The sequence below is a fragment of the Diabrotica virgifera genome, chromosome 3, assembly GCF_917563875.1.
Source record: "Diabrotica virgifera virgifera chromosome 3, PGI_DIABVI_V3a".
Lineage (NCBI taxonomy): Eukaryota > Metazoa > Arthropoda > Insecta > Coleoptera > Chrysomelidae > Diabrotica > Diabrotica virgifera.
Genome location: NC_065445.1, coordinates 24,880,512 through 24,901,580, shown reverse-complemented (window position 1 = coordinate 24,901,580; position 21,069 = coordinate 24,880,512). Strand labels below are relative to the sequence as shown.

The window sequence follows — 21,069 nt, the reverse complement described above, 5'->3', positions numbered from 1 at the left end:
TGGGATGATTCAATTACCGTGATTAATCTAATTACATTAAATAATCAATAAGCAAAAGCCATATATACCTATGGAGTCATTTTATGTAATCAGAGCATATTTTCTCCAAACGTACGAAAATAATAATTTCGACAATGTATACAGTATGGTGCAAATGTTTGGAATTAATTTGTTATTTCGTAAGCCAGCGACTTTAGGGAAAAATCCTTAGAGGTCGATTTTTATTTTTAAATTATGATTTTTTGACATAATTGACAACAACCCCATAGAAAAGATGGTGTAATTCAGATATCTGGGCATAGATATACAGGGTGTCCCAAAAAAATTGGTCATACATTTTACCACAGATTCTGGGGTCAAAAATAGGTTGATTGAACCTCACTTACCTATATACAATAGCGCACACAAAAAAAAGTTACAGCCCTTTGAATTTACAAAATGAAAATCTATTTTTTTTTCATATATCGCAAACTCTTAGAGATTTTTTATTGAAAATGGACATGTGGCATTCCTATGGCAGCAACATCTCAAAAAAATTAAAATGAAATTTGTGCGCCCCATAAAAATTGTATGGGGGTTTTGTTCCCTTAAACCCCCCCAAACTTTTGTGTACGTTCCAATTAATTCATTATTGCGGCACCATTAGTTAAAAACAATATTTTGAAAACTTTTTTGCCTCCTAGTCCTTTTTCGATAAGCCAGTGTTTATCGAGATATTTTGAATATTTTTCGAATCCACCACATATTTATATGGGGTTAAGTACGATTATAGAGACCTTTTAATAAATCTGAAAATTTATTTATAATTTACATTTTTAGGTGTATTTTGAAAAAGAAGCCACATCTCGATAAAAGGTGACTTATCAAAAAAAGACTAAGAGACAAAAAGTTTTAAAATCCCTGTGTTAGTTTGGGGGGGTTTAAGGGAACAAAACCTTCATAAAATTTTTATGGGGTGGACAAATTTCACTATAATTTTATTTTAAGATGTTCCTGCCATAAGAATGAGAAATATCAATTTTCAAAAAAAATCTCTAATAGTTTTCGATATATTGAAAAAAATCGATTTTCATTTTGTAACTTCAAAGGGCTGTAACTTTTTTTATGATCACATTTGTACTAAGGTAAGTTAGGTTCAATCGAACTATTTTTGACTCCAGAATGTGTGGTATAATTCATGACCAATCTTTTCGGGACACCCTGTATATCAAGCACCCACGACCAAGTAAAGGACCTGAGGAGTCAGATCAACAAAGCATCTGTATTGCTAAGATGTCTGCGGGCTGGGATGTCTGGTTAAATCCGTATATGCGCCCAGATGCCCAGATAGTAACATTAGAATCTACAAGACTTGCATACGACCAATCATGACATATATGGCATAGAAGTGCGCGAAGACACAAACAAAACGAAACAGATGCTAAGGGTTGCCGAAATGAAAACCCTAAGAACAGTAGTGGAAAAAACAAGAAGAGACAGAGTGGGAAATACAAACGTTAGAGAGCAATGCAAAATTCAAAATATTGTAAGATGGGGAAGGCAGCGCAAGAGGATATGGTACAACCATGTAAGACGAATGAATCAGAATAGACTCCCAAAAATTGCCCTAGAAATCAACCCGCCCTGTTCAAGATCCCCCGGAAGACCACCTAAAAGATGGAGGGATAGTTGGCAATCTACCTCCTAGGAAATTAACCAGAGAGTTTAGCATTAAACAGATCGAAAGATCCCAAGAAGTAAAAGAAGAATTTTTGTAAATAATGAGAATAGGGGTCGTGTGATAGCTCATTGGAAAGGTTATTCAATTCTCTGTTGAATAATATATCCATTAACATAATTATTTATACAGGGTGTCAGTAAAAGAAGAAAAATTTGAATTAAATTAATTGACACAAAAAGAAGAATGTATGTAATTTATTTAATTCAAAATACATTTTACTGCTGTCAGAAAACAGAAAAAAAAATGATTTTTAACATTTAATTTAAGTGAAAAAGAATAAAATCCTGTATAAAAGGTATATTTAAAATCACTCAAAAGGGCCATATCAAAATCACATAACTAGTTTTCGACTGGTTTACCAGTCATCGTCAGTGCTTACCTAAAATGAATATAACGTGCAATGTACATGCTAACCACCAAGATATTGTTTAACAAAAATATGTGGGTCAAAGCCCAGTAAAAGTAGTCCGTCAAGGAAACATTGATTTGAAATGCTACATTAAGCTAGGATGTTTAAAATATTTGGCTAATCTGCCCCAGGTAACATCTGAGCTGTGGATGTGACTTGTTCACATGTTGAAAGTATGACGGCAAGTGCACGTCATTTCCTTTGATTAGGATCTGGAAATTCTTTTCGGTTATATAATTCAGAGTAGTGAGTAATTTATAAAATATATTTTTTATATGGGAGATTAACCTTCGGATGACCAAGGGGGGTAAATTTGGACCCCAATGCATATTTTTATTTAATAAATTCAGAAATATTTTCAATTTTAAACTCATTATTTTTTTATTTGATTTTAATATCATTCTAGATACCTACCCTCATATTTTGTAATAAAAAAAATTCCCTATATTTTACGAAAAAAAAATATATTTTCTGAATTTGGTGCCAAAGACGAACTCCTTTGGCCTTCCATATTCCAATTTTATATTAAGTAAATACCGTCTATTATGTGGAATAGGGAACTTGCATAAAATTTTAAAAGAAATGTTATAAATCACAACAGAACATAACTTAAAACATGTATCAAAGATAAAAAAAGTGTTGTCTTTCGTTTGGCCCCTAAAGACGATTAAAAATTCAAATTATACCAGCCAGTCCAAAACGCGTCGTAACGTCATCGGGTTATATGTTTACATTCTGTACCAACAAAGGAAACAAAATTGTATCTAATTTTAAATTAGACATTATAAACGTCAGTAGAAAATACAGTTATGTGATGTTACAAGTGTTTTTGATCGTTTGAACTATTCATAGAAAACTATTACTTTTACAAAATGGTTTTATTTTCCATAGTAAACCGTCTTTCCTTTCCTTCAATAACTATATCAAACTCCAATCTCAACAAACTGGTATATATTATTACAATGACATACGATAAATGTCATTAGAATATAAATATTTTTCCTTTATTCCGCGACGACGAGCTGGCCAAATACCCAAGTAGGTGGAGGCCAATAAACTAAAGAAGAAGAATATACCTAAATATAACCATAAATGGAACCATGTAGTTAAACTATGTGACGTCACGGGTCGTTTGAACTATTTTAAAATACAGAAGACATTAGCTTTGTTCTAGCAAACAGCCAAACTAGTCAGAAACCGTCAGCAAACAGCTGGTCTGAGTGAGAGAACATTGTCACCAGTGCTATCCCCTCTACTCGCGCTGGTCGACTATTCGCTGATGGTTTCAAACCGTTTGAAACTGATGCTAGAACAAACCTATTAAATGTGTACTTCTTTGTTATTATGAGTTTTTGAAACGTGTTTGGAAATCTCATTTTTATACAAAACTGAACATTATTATGTAATAAAAAAATGTACTAGCTCCCTATTGTATATAAGAAACATTTCAAAATTGAAAAAACACTGTTTGTTAAACCTGTGGCGACGTAATTAGCGTATACATATTTTAAATTTCTTTAGTTCTAATTTCAGAATGATGATTCCTGTTTTTGTTCAGTTGTAATTAAAAATATGTTTTACTAATGTTTATTTATAATTTATTGATACAATTGTAACATTAAAATTACGAATACATTATTACATTTCTTAAAACAACTTCATTTTTTGTCAATTGTCATCTTTGACTTGGGGTCATTTTTTACCCCCGTTTGTCATCCGTGCAACAAAAAAAGGTTGGTCATCGGAAGGTTAAAATGTATAAATAAAACAAGTACATAAAAATATTTATTTCAATAAAAAATAAAAGCATGTATAATATACAATAATATCGCCTTGTGACACGTTCACATGACATGCGCGTTTTGATACCGCGCGATTACAACTGGGCGGTCTAATTGCAAAACTCACATTCTCCACTTTTTCAAATTTTACAGGAACACTTGAAAAATTTTTAAAAAATTAACTATTTTTCATTTGTTATATCTTTTTTGTAAATAGTGTAACATAAGCAACATTTTTAATGGCTTATAAAATGTTTAAATAGCCTAATAAGGCAGAAATTCCACATTAAATGTTGGAGAATGTGACTTTTGTTTATAATCGTTTTTCTTATTTTTGTTTGAGATTTCCCTTTGTTGGAAGTATTAACTGGAGTTACATTTAATTCCATATTATAAAAGATTTGACAAGTCTTTTAATAAGTATATTTTAACAAGATATTTTAATATATATAACAAGTTATTTTGATTCTAAACCCGTTTTTGATCAAATTTTAGTGTAGAAAACGTTAAAATCCCGCTTTTACATCTTCCTCCATTCCCAAAATACATATAGACCAGGACTAATCTGTAAAAAACGTGTATTTTTGGATGTGAGAGGTGGCATTCGGATTTTTGTAGATAAAGTTAGGCGACACCTTCAGTAATAATAATTGACTTATGCTCCTTCTCAAATATGCCCGGAACATTAATAAAAAAATTAAAGTATTTAAAAATTTCGAAAAACATCGATTTTTTTCTGCTTTCTTTGCTTATAACTTTAAAACGGTTCGTTTTGGAACAAAGTCGTACAGAAATAAAATAAAGGTAATTGAATTTTGTATGATTAACGACTGGTCAAAAAAGGTATTACCTTTTCTGCAATATAGCAATAAATACAAAATAAGGGGGCAAAATACGCCTGTTGTTATTCAATGTTTCTTAACCACTTTGGTGGCACTTAGAACCTTAGTAATTCGCTTAGAAAATTCTTATAACTTACTTAGATGGTCTACCAAATTTCATTAAAATCGACCTAATAGATTTTTCATAATAGATGTGCAATATAAATGTTTTTAAAAAAGTCCAAATTTTTAAAATCTTTCTGAACAAAAAGTAGACCATTTCGAAGTTGGCTAATTTTTTACATATAAAGAGGTGCTCTACCTATCTAATACACTTTACAGAATTAAAATTGGATTATTTAAGGGGCCTCAGCAATGTTTTAAAATTATAAATAATTTTTTGGCTTATAAACAAATAGCTTTTTTTAATAATAACAAAATTAATTTTTAGCAATGCAAATAATTAAAACCGGTTTAATTTGACTTAAACTTTCAAATGCTGTCAGCAGAATTGCTATTTTATTTTTTTAATCAAAAGTTATTCTCGTTCAAAAATTGCAATTTTTCGATTTTTTTAATGTTCTACCGCGTTTATCTCGAAAACTATGCATCCCACGAAAAAACTTGTAGGAACATTTTTTGCTTAGAATTACCCAAGAAATACAAAAAAAATGTTTTATTTTGCGAAAAATCGATGTTATGTAATTTCTCAAGTTCTTTGTTTATAACAATCTTATCGACATCCGGATCAACTGTTACCCAAAAAATTCGTGTTCTACGGGTCAAAATACATAAAAAAAACTTGGGTAAGTCCATCTAAATAAAGGAGCCCGTAGCGCCCCCTCCTGAACACAGCACTAACTTGTTTATAAGCCAAAAAATTGTTTATAACTTTAAAACATTGCTGAGGCTGCTTAAATAATCCGAGTTCAATTCTGTAAAATGCATTAGATAGGTGAAGTGCTTCTTTATGTAGAAAAATTGACAAATCTTTGTATGTTCTAGTTTTTGTTGTGCAAAGTTTTAAAAAATTATCATTTTTTTTAAAAAGTTTAGATTGCAAAATTATTATGTAAAATCTAATAAGTCAATTTTAATGAAATTTGGTGGACGGTTTTAGCACATTACAAAAATTTTCTAAGCGAATTGGGAAGGTTCCAAGTGTAACCTAAGTGATGGAAAAACATTGAATAAGGACAGGCTTGTTTTGCCCCCTTATTTTATATTTATTGCTATTTTGCAGCAAGGGTATTAAATTAAGACATTTTTAACCAATTGTATCTGATACAAAATTTAATTATCTTTGTTTTATTTCGTTACGACTTTGTTCCAAAATTAATCGTTTTAAAGTTATAAGCAAAGAAAGTAGAAAAAAAAACGAAATTTTTTGAAACTTTTAAATATTTTATTTTTTTTTTTATTAATGTTCCGGGCATATTTGAAAAGGAGCATAAGTCAATTATTATTAACGAAGTTATCACCTAACTTTATCCGCAAAAACCCGAATGTCACCTCTCACACCCACCTAAAAACAGATGCTTCCTGGTCTAATATTCTTTCGATTTGACTGAAAATTTGCCCACAGATAGCCAAAACACAGGACTTTAAAAGGATTTAAAAGGAGTGGTTAAAAGAATTTGTATAGTTTAACCCTTAAGTACTAACACCCCGTCTCTCAGACGGCATCGCTTGTCGAAAGTGGGATATTTCCCTTCCTAGAAAATTTTGAAGGTCATCCGTTTATGACTTTTCAAGTTGGGTTGTTCTTTAGTAGTATTGAATTCGGCAATTTGCTGCAGGTTGATATTCGAAAGATATTTAGCGCCAAAGTGTGATTTCCGTCTAATAGACGGGGTGTTAGTGTTTGTGCCCAGTTTGTCATTACACATAATGTGCCCCAGTTCGTCAAAAAACATAAAAATAAGGGAATAAAGACCCTGAGGAAACTCTTTTGAAATGGTTTGATGAGGTAGAAAACGACATAAGCGAAGTGGAATCAATTTGTGATGAAAATGTTGCCACTGACTACCATTGCTACACTGTACTAATTATAGTACCTGTCAGTTTTTTTTTTGTTTTAACATTTTTTAAAAACCTTTTTATTTTCATTTGTCTTACTCTTTGTTTAACTCGATTGCAAATTTTTATTAAGATTCTTTAATTTGTTTAATTTTTGTCACACTTTTTTTCAGGAGTAAAAAGTTACAAAAACAATCCTTCCATGCTTGTTATGTTTTTTATTTTAATAAATACAGAAAAACTAGATTAATTACTGTGTTTTTTAGATAATCAATACTTTCAGTAAATCATCAAGATATTTTTTTGCATTAAAATATTCAACAAAAAAAAAATTACGACTAAAATGTTAAACCCGTCTGTCAGGCGGTTAGTTAGTGTTTACGCCATTGATTTAAGATGTTAGTACTTAAGGGTTAAAAATACAAAAAAAGTTACGTGAAATAATATCAGAGTCAAAATTATAGGAGCCTACTGTAAGTACAATTAACTCAATATCGACCCCACGAAAAAATTGTTAAAAAAAAATTGTACTAATTATTAGTTGTACTATTATTTGGAACAATTTCAGTTCCTACCATTTTTGTCGATAAAATAAAAATGGCGGATATTGAAAAAAAAAGCAATTGCTATCAAACCAATCATGCAGGTCTTAGGCGCCTTCACCGCATACCTATTACCTTAACCTTTAACTACACGCGCTGGCGTCCTTTGTACGCCAGATATAAGAATTCTACTGGAAATATATTTAAAAGTTTAATTTTTGACCTTGCTTATTTTTCTAACCTATCACTGGAATGTGCTTTACAATTTGGTTTTAGTTTCGTTATAATCGGCGTTCTGGAAAGATCGTAATTTACATTTTATTATTTGTTGTTTCCGGTGGTGGACAATATACCCCAGGATTATATTACTATAAGTCGTAATATAAGTACATATTTTAATTGTTTTTTAGTCATTATGGCAAAAAATATATTTTCTTTGTAAACAATACTTTTTCTCCTGTAAAAAATCACATTTAAAAAAATTTTTTATTAGTAATTTTATTTATCATGGAATCCAGTTATTCCATGATTCCAGTTATAAATCCCAATTGGCTTACTGAAAAGGAACTTTAAGTATTCACTGATGCCGAATAAGGTTTATAACAAACAACTAAGTGTATTTTTTCAAAAAAAATTAAACAAATCCGCTGTTTTTAAGTGTATTTTCTTGTGGCGTACAAAGTACGCCACGCGTGTAGTTATGTTATAACTTGATGCGTGGGTAGTTAAAGGTTAAATATTGATTTTAGCAAAATACGAAACAGATCAAAATTGTATTTAATTTAATTCTCTCAATTTTTGTATAGGTACATTTTTGTTGTAAAACTAATAACAAACGAAATAATTCAATAACTATAATCTAACTGTCACTATTTCCCTCCTTAACTCGGAAAATATCGATGGCACAAAAAAATTTATAGTAAGTAAACGAAATTATAAGAAATCACATTTTCAACAATTTCAGCCCTTACACTTTTTGTCGAAAAGGCGGAGAAAATGGTGGAGATATTGAGCAAAACCGGTTCTCCTTTAAAATCAAGATGGCGGCTAATGCAACGGCGGAATTCATTCGCCATTTTAAATTTAAACTACTATCGATCCCCCTAAACAGGGCCGCTTTATCCATTAGGCAATATATGCAGTTGCCTAGGGCGGCAAATTATGAAAGGGCGGCAAAAGTACGGTACAAAAAAAATGGTACATGTTTGAAGGGCTGCTACTAGAGAATTGCCTAGGGTGTCAATTGACCTAAATGTGGTCCTGCCCCCTAAAGCTTAAAAAATAAAATTTTGGTTAGCTCGGCATGCATGATCAAGTGCTATCCCGAGTGGACTACATAGTTTTGACTCTGATATTATTGCATGTAACTTTTCTTGTATTGCAAAACTATATAAATTCTTTTAACCACTTAAAGTCCTGTGCTTTGTCTATCTGTGAGCAAATTTTCAGCGAAATCGAAGGGCACGTATTTTGGGAATGGAGGAAACTGTAAAAACCGGTATTTTAAGATTTTCTACACTAAAATTGGATCAAAAACTTGTTTTGAATCAAAATAACTTATTATAATGTCTAATAATGACATTTTGGAGTCCCTTTTATTAAACATTATTTTTTCCATCGATACTTTGCGACAAAAAAATGCAAATTTGTTTAAATAAATCACAAATACTGTAAAAACGCTAAAAATGATATTTTCAGAAAAAAAAGCAGAAGAAGACGGTTCGACCCTTTAAATGTCTTATTTTTACCCCCTCCCCATGAATGTTTTTCATTGGAAGTCCCTCCCACTCCCAAGACAAATTTCTAGATCCGCCACAGTACGAAAAAGTATTCAATAATAATTATCACCCATCTGTGATTATCACAACTCGGAAGAAAAAAATATAATATCCGCCTCTGTGAGTAAGTCTTTTTCTGCTTCTTTTCTGGTGTTCCCGCAACCTAGTACTGTAGCTCTTTCCCCTAAATGCAACGCCAATACAAAAGGGTTAGTTTGGAGCACAATTGGGTTGTATCTATGACCGGCGAGCCTTAATTTTTCTATAACATCTTCTTCTTTAACTTCAACCTGAAACATATTAAGTTGCACAATATTAATATGTACAAAATAAACTGTTGTTTGTTTGCAAAAGGCTAATATGTTTTGTACAAGATGTACCAAATAGGTATGTTTTGTAAGATATACAGTATGTATCTTCTTCTTTAAGTACCGTGCCCAAATTTTTAGGCGTGGGTAGCTTCCATAACAATTTGCCGATATCGTTCTCGATCTTGTGCGGCATGTAACAATTGATCTGCTGATAAGCCAGTCCATTGACGAAGGTTTCGGAGCCATGAATATTTCTTTCGACCAATTCCTCTTTTTCCGTCGATCTTTCCATTGAGTATTAACTGCAGCATCCTGTATCTGCTACCTCTCATTATATGCCGCAGATATTCAAGTTTTCTCTTTTTTATCATCTTCATTAAGTCACCTTCGCCTTGACCTACTCTGTTTAAGACTTCTCTGTTTGAAATGCGTTGAACCCAAGATATTCTGAGCATTCTACGATACGACCACATCTCAAAGGCTTCTAATTTGTTCATCATGTTAACCTTCATGATCCAGGTTTCACATTCATATAGTGAAAGTATGTATGGTGCAAATAAAAGGAATAAATTTGCTATTTCCTAAGCCAGCGACTTTAAGGGAAAATCCCGAAACAGGTCGATTTTTAATCTTAAATTATGATTTTTTGGCATTATATATCATATTAGTGACGTCACCCATATGTGCGTGATAACGTAAAAGATGATTTTTAAATGAGAATAGCGGTCGTTTGATAGTTCATTTGAAAGGTTATTCTTTATTCAGTAATATAAAAATTAACATAATTACTTATACAAGATGTCCAAAAAATTTTTTTTGAATTAAATTAATTGACAAAAAAAAGCAGAATGTATATGTAATTTATTTAGTTCAAAATACACTTTATTGCTGTCAGAAAACAAAAAAAAAATGTTTATTTGATAAATAAACATTACTTTTCGCTTAATAGGGGATAAATGTAGATCGAAAACTTGCATTGTTTCGGAAAAAATCAAACAAACTTATATTTTTGTAAAACTTCTTTGTCAGTTTATATTATATGTTAAAATAAAAAGTTCTACTCACTTTAGCCGTTAATTGTTTCTTAATTGTTTAAACAATAAAAATTGTTATGTGTAAATAATTTTAAAAATATAGGTGAATTCATCATCTATTTATCTATTAAATAAAGATTTTAACAGACAGCCTGTGGAGTTAATGGAGACAGTAACACCAATGGTCACCGAAATAACAAATAATGAGGAAAATAAAGCGCTTCAAAAAATAAAGAAAGGAAAAGCAGTCGGACAAGATGATATCTCTGGGGAAGTATGGAGAGCATTGGGAGAGACAGGAACAAGTTGGCTACCAGGTTTATTTAATAGAATTAGGGAAGTTGGACAAATGCCAGACGAATGGAGAAGCAGTATAGTACCTGTCTAGTACCTGTTTACAAAAACAAGGGAGATGTATACAACAATGTACAAACTACAGGGCTATAAAACTGCTTAGTCACCCCATGAAAATATGGGAGAGAGTAATTGATAGACGGATACGTGAAACAACTTATGCAGGGCAGATCAACAACAGTTGCAATTTTCATTATAAGGCAGTTAATGGAAAAATACAGAAGTAAAGAAACAAAAGGTCATATGGTATTCATTGATCTTGAAAAAGGATATGATAGAGTTCCTCGAGAGATTCTGTAGTGGGCACTCAATAAGAAAGGAGTCCCTGGTGAATATGTTAAGATTGTGAGGGATATGTATGAGGGAGTAATGACTAGTGTTAGGACAGGTGTGGGGAGACTGATAGATTTCATGTGAAAGTAGGATTGCACCAAGGCTCGGTGTTTAGTCCGTATTTATTCTCATTAGTTTTGGACCAAATAACAGCGAAACTACAGATTCCATGGTGCTTAATGTATGCTGATGATGTAGTGTTAATAGTTAATAGTTAATAATAGGTGAAATGATTGTGAAAAGCAATAGTTTTAAGTACCTGGGATCGGTATTACAGAGTAATGGAGAAATAGATGGAGATGCATGCAGTAGAATTAGAGCTGGATGGATGAAGGGGAAGGAAGCGAGTGGTGTGTTGTGTGACAGAAAAATTCCAATGAAGTTGAAGGAAAAATGCTATAAAACAGCTATAAGACCGGCTCTGATGTAAGGAACTGAATGTTGGGCAGTGAAAAAGAAAGGAACAACGAATGCATGTGGCGGAAATAAGAATGTTTAGTTGGATGAGTGGATGACAAAGAAGGATAAAATTAGAAATGAGTATATTAGAGGAAGTATGGGTGTGGCACCAATTGATGCCAAAATGAGAGAGCATAGGTTGAGATGGTTTGGTCATGTTCAACGTCGAGACGTTAATTACCCAATACGAAGAATTGCTGAAGTGCAGATTCCTGGAAGGAGTAGGAGAAGAAGACCAAAAAAGACCTAGGGGAAGATGATTAGTTAGGACATGTTGGGAAACGGAATTAATATTGAAATGACCCAAGATAGAATTGTGTGGAGAAATGCAATTAGGGAAGCCAATCCCGCATAGGGATAAGGTAAAGAGAATGATGATGATTGGTGAATTCATCATGATCTGTACCCTTTTGGGTGGACGTTCAAAATAGATTGAATATAAATATTTAAAACTTTAACAACTTTTGTGTTCAATTTAATCTGCTTTGTATTCCGCTAAACTTACTGAAAACAAAACAGCGTACCTACCTAATTCACTTAGGTACTGAAAATTTTTTGAAAAAGGTGGTTAATTATTTTTTTCTACAGCCGTGTTAAAAATGCAATTTTTAGCACTCCATACGAGCGTTAAAAATGCTACTTTAAGGCACTAGTGCTTTAAAAATTTTAAGGCACTGCAGTTCGTATTGACCGTATACGCTGTGAGCTCGTACGTAGAGGGGATATTTACAAATTCGCGAACGCCAGTAGTGACAAGTTTGTAAACGTTTACTGGAAATTTGACATAAATGTCAAAAGTGATTAATGTAAAATTAAAATTAAAAACATTAATTATAAACAATATTAGTTGGTCAAAGCTGTGGTATATATTTTTATCTTAAATATACTTACGTTTTAAATACTGAATTTAAGTTTTTTAATGTTCCGTAATATCTAATTATAAATAATCTATTATAATCTTAGCGCCATCTACACGATTATTGTCAAAGTATCCGAAGTAAGAAATTGATATTTTATCAATAGAACGTCAAAATGATTAGAAAAATCTTAAAAAAATCTATTACAATTTAATTACTTTTTTGCGTTGTAAATATTAAGCGATAACAATTAAATAATAAATTTAAAAATTACCGGTAAAAGTTGAATTAGTAACCGCTAGGAGCGACACCAGCGAAGCTCAGAGCGTATAGGCAATTTTGATGTAATGTCAAAAAAATATAAAAATGGAATGTCAGTCAAGTTCAAGTAAAAAATTTTGTAGATATTATCCTGTATGTAATTACGTTTGTAGAAAAAATATTGTATAATATGCGTGTTAAAAAGTACATTTTTAAGGCACTCATGCGAATTGCAGAACTCGCTATCGCTCATTCTGCAAACTTTCACATGCGTGCCTTAAACGTGTACTTTTAACACTTATATCATAAATAACTATTAAACAACCTTTGTTACTCGTAAAATGTCTAAAATATCGCTATTTTGCAATGTACAGTGGAACCCCGATAAGTCGGCCTCCGATAACCCGGAAGTCCGGTTAACCCGGACCGATTTTCATCAGACAAATCAAACATGTTTTAACTTTGACTGAGTTTTTTACCAAGAAATAAACAATACTGTATACAACTGTAAGTAATTTAGATGTACTGTGCATATGTGTTTCATGTTTTTGTAATTATAATGGAGTTTATCTGTAAGTATACCGTATTTTAGTAATTTTTACCAAATTCTCCGGCTAACCCGGATTTTCGATAACCCGGATCGGCCGCGGTCCCGATTAATCCGACTTCTCGAGGTTCCACTGTACTAGCAAAAGAAAAAACAAATAAAATCTATCGTTTCACGATTTCTACCGAAAAGTTAAGAGCAGTTCTACTGAAATTTTGTCCCAGAGCTGTGGCAACACTGTCTCCAAGTAGGTACTTGCACATAGCAAATTTACTTACCTTTTTTATTAGCCAACATAAGCGAATGATTAAAAAAACAGATTGTTAAGAAAACCTGAGGCTATAGACTCAGGAATTTTTATAGACATAAAATATCAATAATAAATAATAAGAAACATTTCAAATATAACTTTTATGAAATTTTTATTATATTTTTATAATAGTGAAAATATTTACAATACCGGTGCTTTTTTCGAGTTTTTTGATTGGCAAAGATGTCTATAATTTTCGAAAAATCGCAGGATTTTACCATATCATTCTCAATGTACAAAGCTGCTAGGCCAGTTACCCGATCCTGTTTCATTGTAGATCTCATAGTATTTTTTATGCGAGAAAGAAAACTAAAGGATCTTTTCCCTTTTGCGACTACCACCGGTAATGTGCAAAATATTCTTGACGCTATAACGATGGTAGGAAATAATGATTCCAATTTTGGGATGTTTAATTTTATTAAGTAAATCTATTGGAGAAAGTTGAGATTCACAAATATTCTCCTTGTATATCTCTATCGTCTCCGTAGAGACTGTGAAGACTCTATAGTCTTCTTTATAAAACTTTAGTCTATAGTCGCTTTATTTTTTTTATTTAATTTTTTTATTTCTTATCTTTTTTCTTGTCTTATTTTTTTTCTTAATATTGGTGTTATCTTCATCTCAGAATGTCCATAAAATGGTAAATAGCGACTAAATTTCAATTGCCGCATTAAACCTTCTGGTTAAGTTGCTTATGATACAACCTATGACAATATTAAATATGTCACAGCGAAATATTGCGTCGGGCTCAAAATTATCAGTCGCCTTAATAATATGCAATATATTTCAAAATAGAGGTAAAGGTAATATTTAATATTAAATATAGCTGAGTATTAACAAAATGCATTATGCACATACAGTGAGGAGCAAAATAAAACTGGAAAAATTACGTCTTTGGTCTGGTCGACGCCGGGCCCCTTATATCGCCGGGCCCCGGTAAAATGTACCGGCTGTACCCCCTCTCGGCGGGCCTGTTATAGTTGGGTTTTAATTTCAGTATTTTATAAATGCTAGAATATTCCACAGGGTGTGGCGAACTTCGAGAAAAAAAAAACACAGTTGGATTAGTACACCCGGTATACAATGACAGTTTACTTGTCTAGCAACAATATGATTACAGCGATATTGTTATAAAGAATAAGGTTATAATATATTAAAAAAATCTCTTAAATCGGGCAACAGGTTTAGAAAATTCGAGACATCAAAAATAACCCATTTTTAAGGTGTCCGGATCTTTTTGACCAGGAGTGTAGTATTGAAAGCTCCTAAAGCAAAATATCACTAAAAACAGGTCAAAGCTAAGATTTATTCGCTTTCACACACACACAATTACCTGGAATTTGGGAAGACTGATTTCTGAATCTATTATCTGACGTTTTGATTCATCTTTCTTTTTTATATCTTTATAGAGGTCTAATATTTGTTCGGGGGAAGGGCCATCTTGGGGGAATGAATTATTCAGATGGTCACTTAGTACATTAATCTCCGTAGAATCGATTCTGAAATGGAGAGTAAGTTTGTTTAATCACAAAAAGCTGTAAAAAATAATTGATATATTACAGTTTCAAAAAAATTTTGAGCAAAATTATTGTGAGCACGAAATTCTCAGAAATGGCGACGGCCATAAGCATGGATTGATAGAGACTCAGAATAAGGGAGCGCTCAAGTATTACGTAACGCGATTTTTGACCCCTCCCCCCCCCCCTACGTAACGCACTCTAATGGGCGTTTAACTATTACGTAACGCAATTTTTGAAGATTTTTGACCCCCCCCCCCCCAACCTGCGTTACGTAATACTTGAACGGTCCGCGAATTTACAAAACCTTATACTATTTCAGTCATGGGGGCGACGGAATTCGAGTAGGTTTTGTATGCAGAATATTAGTTACATATCCTATGCTATTTCGGTCCAGAAATAGGATTTGTAAGCGAAATTTTTGATTATTATTGAGCAAATGTCTATGGGTCATTCCATTTCAAATCACTCAATTTTGGAGCAAAAAAAATTTTGGACCTCCGATTTGTCTGAAAATTGGTATATAGCTTCTGCGGGACGTACAAATAAGATATTTAAGGTCAAAAAGTCTTCTTCTTCTTTTTTTTCAAAATGTTATTTTATGCGATTTTACAGTGATTTGGTGTTTATTTATACAAATTTGCATTTTCTATCGTAAAGTATCAATGAAAAACATAATATTTTAATAGAAAGGACTCAAAAATGTCATTATATGGCATTATAACAAGTTACTTTGATTCAAAACAAGCTTTTGATCAAATTTTATAGTGTAGAAAACGTTAAAATACCGTTTTTTTTACTACGTAATATAGGCGTCTACTGTAAGTAAAATTAACTCGAAAATATCGACCTCACGACAAAAATTGTTAAAAAGAAATTGTAATAATTGTAAATACGATTTATTTGGAACAATTTCAGTTCCTACCATTTTTGTCGAAAAGTTAAAAATGGCCGAGATATTGAGCCAAACAGGTTCTCCTTTAAAATCAAGATAACGGCTAACGTAACGGAGGAATTCATTCGTGATTTTAAATTTAGGCTACTATTGACTCCCTTAAAGATCAGAAAAATAAAAATTTGGGCAGCTCGGCATTCAAGGTCAAATGCTATCCCGACTGAACTAATATATACTTTTGAGTCTGATATTACTGCATGTAACTTTTTTGGTATTGTAATATAATTCAAATCCTTCTAACCACTTAAAGTTCTATCTTTTGGATATCTGTGGGCAAATTTTCAGCCAAATCGATGATGATGTATTTTGGGAATGGAGGAAAATGTAAAAAACGGTATTTTAACGTTTTTTACACTATAAAATTTGATCAAAAACTTGTTTTGATTCAAAATAACTTGTTATAATGCCATATAATGGCATTTTTGAGTCCTTTCTATTAAAATATTATGTTTTTCATTGATACTTTACGACAGAAAATGCAAATTTGTTTAAATAAACACCAAATCACTGTAAAATCGCATAAAATCACATTTTGGGAAAAAAAGAAGAAGATTTTTGACCTTAAATATCTTATTTTTACGTCCCGCAGAAGCTATATACCAATTTTCAGACAAATCGGAGATCCAAAATTTTTTGCCTGAGTGATTTGACATGGAATGTACCCTATACTGTTTCAATCATGTAAATAAAATTAATCAAATATTTACTAAGTGGATTTATTATTATATCATAAAATTTAGATATGTTTTAAAAATTACAATGAATAATATATATTTGAATAATATTAAACATTGAAAACAAATGAATAAAATTACTAATATACGAATATATACAGTATGTCCCTGTAAGTTGGAACCATATGGAAAACTTTTTTATTATTGATTTTACGAAAAAAAAAAAGATATTCTTCATAAAAAGTTCTGAATGGTCTAAAACCGAAGATGCAATCATCTGATATCGAGTTTTATCAATAGTATACGAGGGATGTCAAAAAATATGAATTTGTCTCAAGAGTAAAGTACCTTTATATATTTCACAAGATTGAAAATTGTTATTACAAAAATTTGTTTGGACTTAAAAATAATTTTCTAATACTCCACTTAGTAAATATTTGATTAGTTTTATTTACATGACTGAAACAGTATAGTATAGACATTTGCTCAATAATAATCAAAAATTTCGCTTACAAATCCTACACCGATACAGTTAATTTCTGGACCGAAATAGCATAGGATATGTAACTAATATTCTGCATACAAAACCTATTCGAATTCAGTCGCCCCCATGACTGAAATAGTATAGGTTTTGTAAGTTCGCGAACGGTCCCTAAGAATGATGTAACTGCAAAAAGCCAAATTTCTCAGGAGAACAAAAAAACGACTTTTAAATATTTAAAATAGGGATTAAATGTGGAGTAATCGGTAATCGTTCAGGAGCATCGGTATGTCGTTTATTCTTACAATGATGGCTTTTAGTTTCATCCCTATTGGTTCGAATTTCATTAGCTTAATTTAATCCCCCCATTTTCAACCCTATCTACAGTTGCGCCATTCTTGATCTTAAAATTTTTCTGTACAAAAAAACTATTTTTAAATATATGCCATTATATTTATATGCCGTTTATTCTCACAGCGATGGCTTTTATTCTCATCCCTATTGGTCCGAATTTCATTATCTTAATTTAGTCCCCCATTTTCAACCCTATTTACAGTTGCGTCATTCTTCATTTGAAACAAAGTCTAAAATGGTGCGTATTTCAATAACGACGCAATTACCCTGTAGTGGCTCAGCACATAGTTACAGATCTGTCGCTTTTGTATCATCTGTCACAGTATTTTAAAAGTTAATTACACAATAAACAGGAATTGACAAAATTTGCAGTTACGTCATACTTATTCCGGACCGGTTATATGTTCTGGTACTATCTGATAATCGATGGTCAGAAATGGCGGCGGCCATAAGCATGGATTGATAGTGACTCAACAGGTAATATGTCCTGGTGTTACCTGATAATCGATGGATATCTTAATTGCACAATTAGTTTAGGTCATTGGTCAGCAACTTGTTTCATGCAGCTCTTTGGATGTGAAGCTGCGGCTCTTTAGTCCCATATGCAATTATTTATTTTATATAAAAATATTTAAAAATAGAACTGAAGAGCCTCGAGAATTCAATCGAGATTGGACGAAGTCGTTAGCTTTCATATTGTAACAAAAGAGTAGTTTTGACCGACCCTCGTATAACAGGTCCCATCTCCACACAGACAGAACAATAGCGGCGAGGAGAACGTGCAACTAACCGAATGTCTTGATCATTACTAGAGATGGACAGAACGTTCCAGAAGTAACGACTAGAGTAAATAACGACACGAATTTTGTAAATACAGTTAGTTTAAGCTAGAGTCTGAAAAGTAAACTTGTATAAATAAATTATTAAAGTAGTATATAAATACGAACCGCTCGTTTTATTGTTATAATATGAACTCAGATGACCTTCCGACGTGTCTTATTTGCCACGAAAAACTAGCACACAATAAGAAATCAAACTTAGAGAGAAACTTCACCAACCAGTTTGCTAGTAAATATCTAGCAGACAAAAAACGAAAAAAAAGCTGTCGACGAGCCCTAAAAGCAGCAAGTTCAAGTTCCATGTAAAGTAACTGGACGCAATCTACAAGTATAATAGTCCCCAGTACACCATTTTTTGAAAATAAATACAAAAGTCTTAAAAATGGATTTAACTGCTTCGCAAGAGCGGATCCAGAGAAGGGGCCATGGGGGCCATAGAACCCTCCGAGAATTAAAAAAAATAGAAGTTTAAGCAGCTCAAATATTTTTAGTTTTAAACACATACTTATATATGTACAAAACAGGGGATACATATTATGTCTTCTAAACTATAATTGAACAAAAGCAGTAACGGAAGCTTCAAGAGTGACATAGGATTTTTTGTAAATAAAAATGTTGATAATTTTACAACGTGCCATTTGTTAAAACGACTTTAGCAGCCATCAATTGTATCAATTTCAATATTCTGTACACACACACACACAAAGAATAAAAAAGGAATTAGGCGTTACTTGGGTCACCAGCACTTAGAACAAAGGAGTTGGTTGGTACTTTCGCACCTTAAAAAAGGGATTGGTTTGCAAGTATTGCGTTTTATTTTTCTAATAAAAAATATGGTTACAATAAAGGGATGACCGACCAAAGCCTTGTCACGAAACCTTTAACATATTTCGCAAAACTCATGGGCAAAGACGGAGCCATACAAAACCATAAAGTTATCGCAACCCGCAAAAGTCAGATAATAACCAGATAGACCAGATATTAACCAGATACGTATTTAAATATTTATTCTTCTTGATATAGTAGTCATGTTGTGACTGGCTGATTGACATAAAGTCCATGCCATTAAAAAAAATACCAGATAGACTCCCAGAGGTCTAGACAGATACAAGCAAATAGAGAAAAACTACGACCAATAGTAGAGTCTATATAGTGTTCTTAGGTAAACAAATTATTCCTCTAAGAGGTCATCGTGATGATGTCCTTCTGTTTCTGGAAGAAGATGCTGGACCTAGCAATGAGGGAATTGTTAAGGTTTAAAATAGCATCAGGGGATAAGACTCTTAAACAACACCTATCCACAGCATCCTCCCGAGCAACATACGTTAGTGGCACCAATCAAAGTCAATTGATAACATGTTGTGGTTGTGGTGAACAAGTGATTGAACAATAATGAATCAGGTTCAAAGTGCAAATTTTTACCCTATCATATTTGACGAAACGACCGACGTATCCCACGTGGAACAGCTTTTTCTAAATTTGAGATACATATTATGTAGGAAAAAGGAAAGATTACCCATGAGCGATCATATTAAACACATCTTTTCTATGTTGCAGAAAATAATGAACTAGTACTAGTACTATAAGGACAGCTTATACAGTACGTAAATCGTTCAGCTGGACATAGGGAATACACATTGAGAACATTGTGGCAACTGCGCTAACTAACCTGTGTTAGTTGAAGCTTCTGTTCGAGTATGAGTTTTTGGTGCAATAGAGCTGTTAGAGCAAATATAATGAGTGAGTTTTGAAGCAAGGCTGTCCATAAATAAATCAAAAACAAAGTTTATGATTAATGAATTAATAATTTTACTTTAATTTTTAAAATATTTTTTATTTAAAAACTACATAATCTCAAAACTAAACAGTTTTCCCATTCCCTTATTCCAAAAATATTTAGCTACTACATTGTCATATTTTGACGTTTATCTGTGTCAGTCGCAATTAGTTGTCAATTTTGAGGTTAATGCCCCTTAATCAGAGATGTGTCAAGAATAGATCTGGCTAGGAATATGCTAAACAATGCATCGGGGTGTAACGTCGATATCAAGTACAGTGGTCTAGCTATCTTTGTCTGTCGTGCGAGTGTGAGCGTATCTACCAAGAGGTGGGAGTAATGGAACGACAGTTACACAGAGGCGGCAGCCATCATATGCTAGAGAGAGAAAGCTAAGCGCCAGTAGAGAGAGAGAGATAGACCACCGACCCGAACTGCTCCACGTTACGCTATTTTTCGGAGTTGGCCAAATCTATGTGTATAAGATCTTTGCCCTTAATACTAACAACCATATTGTCATCGAGAGAGCTCAGTTGCCACAATTATCTCAATATAATACAATGTATGTATTTATGTACCTAAATATATACAATGTATGTTCCCTATGTCCAGCTGAACGATTTACGTACTGTATAAGTAAATATTATACATGTACTTGCGTTTTCTTTGTGACACGGTGACAGACAAATACAGCTTGTTTTGTTTTATATGTTCGTTCATAGGTAATATTTCATTTTTTTACTGTACACAATAACAACATTCGTGAAAACTTTGTCAAGTTCATTAACGATTATGAGAAGATAAAAATAATTAGTGAAAATAAAGAATGAGGGGAAGAAGAAGACCTGACAGGAGAAGCATTAGGAAAATAGTATTAAACTTGTTGAAAGAACTGCACTTGGATCCGAAAAAACGATAAGTTTCGAATGTCTTTAT

At 32.4% G+C, this 21,069-nt stretch overlaps 1 protein-coding gene across 1 annotated transcript in view; it reads right to left on the bottom strand.

Annotated features, from left to right (window-relative positions):
- Positions 1 to 3,901: 3,901 nt before the first annotated feature.
- LOC114349509 (uncharacterized) overlaps positions 3,902 to 21,069 on the bottom strand; it is a 37,414-nt gene continuing 20,246 nt past the window's right edge. Inside the window, exons 3-4 of the mRNA XM_028299906.2 lie at positions 14,870 to 15,035; positions 3,902 to 9,360 (exon numbers count right to left, since the gene is read on the bottom strand). Of these exons, the coding sequence (XP_028155707.2) occupies positions 9,154 to 9,360; positions 14,870 to 15,035 (373 nt within the window). The 3' untranslated portion in view covers positions 3,902 to 9,153. The remainder of the gene's footprint in view (positions 9,361 to 14,869; positions 15,036 to 21,069) is intronic.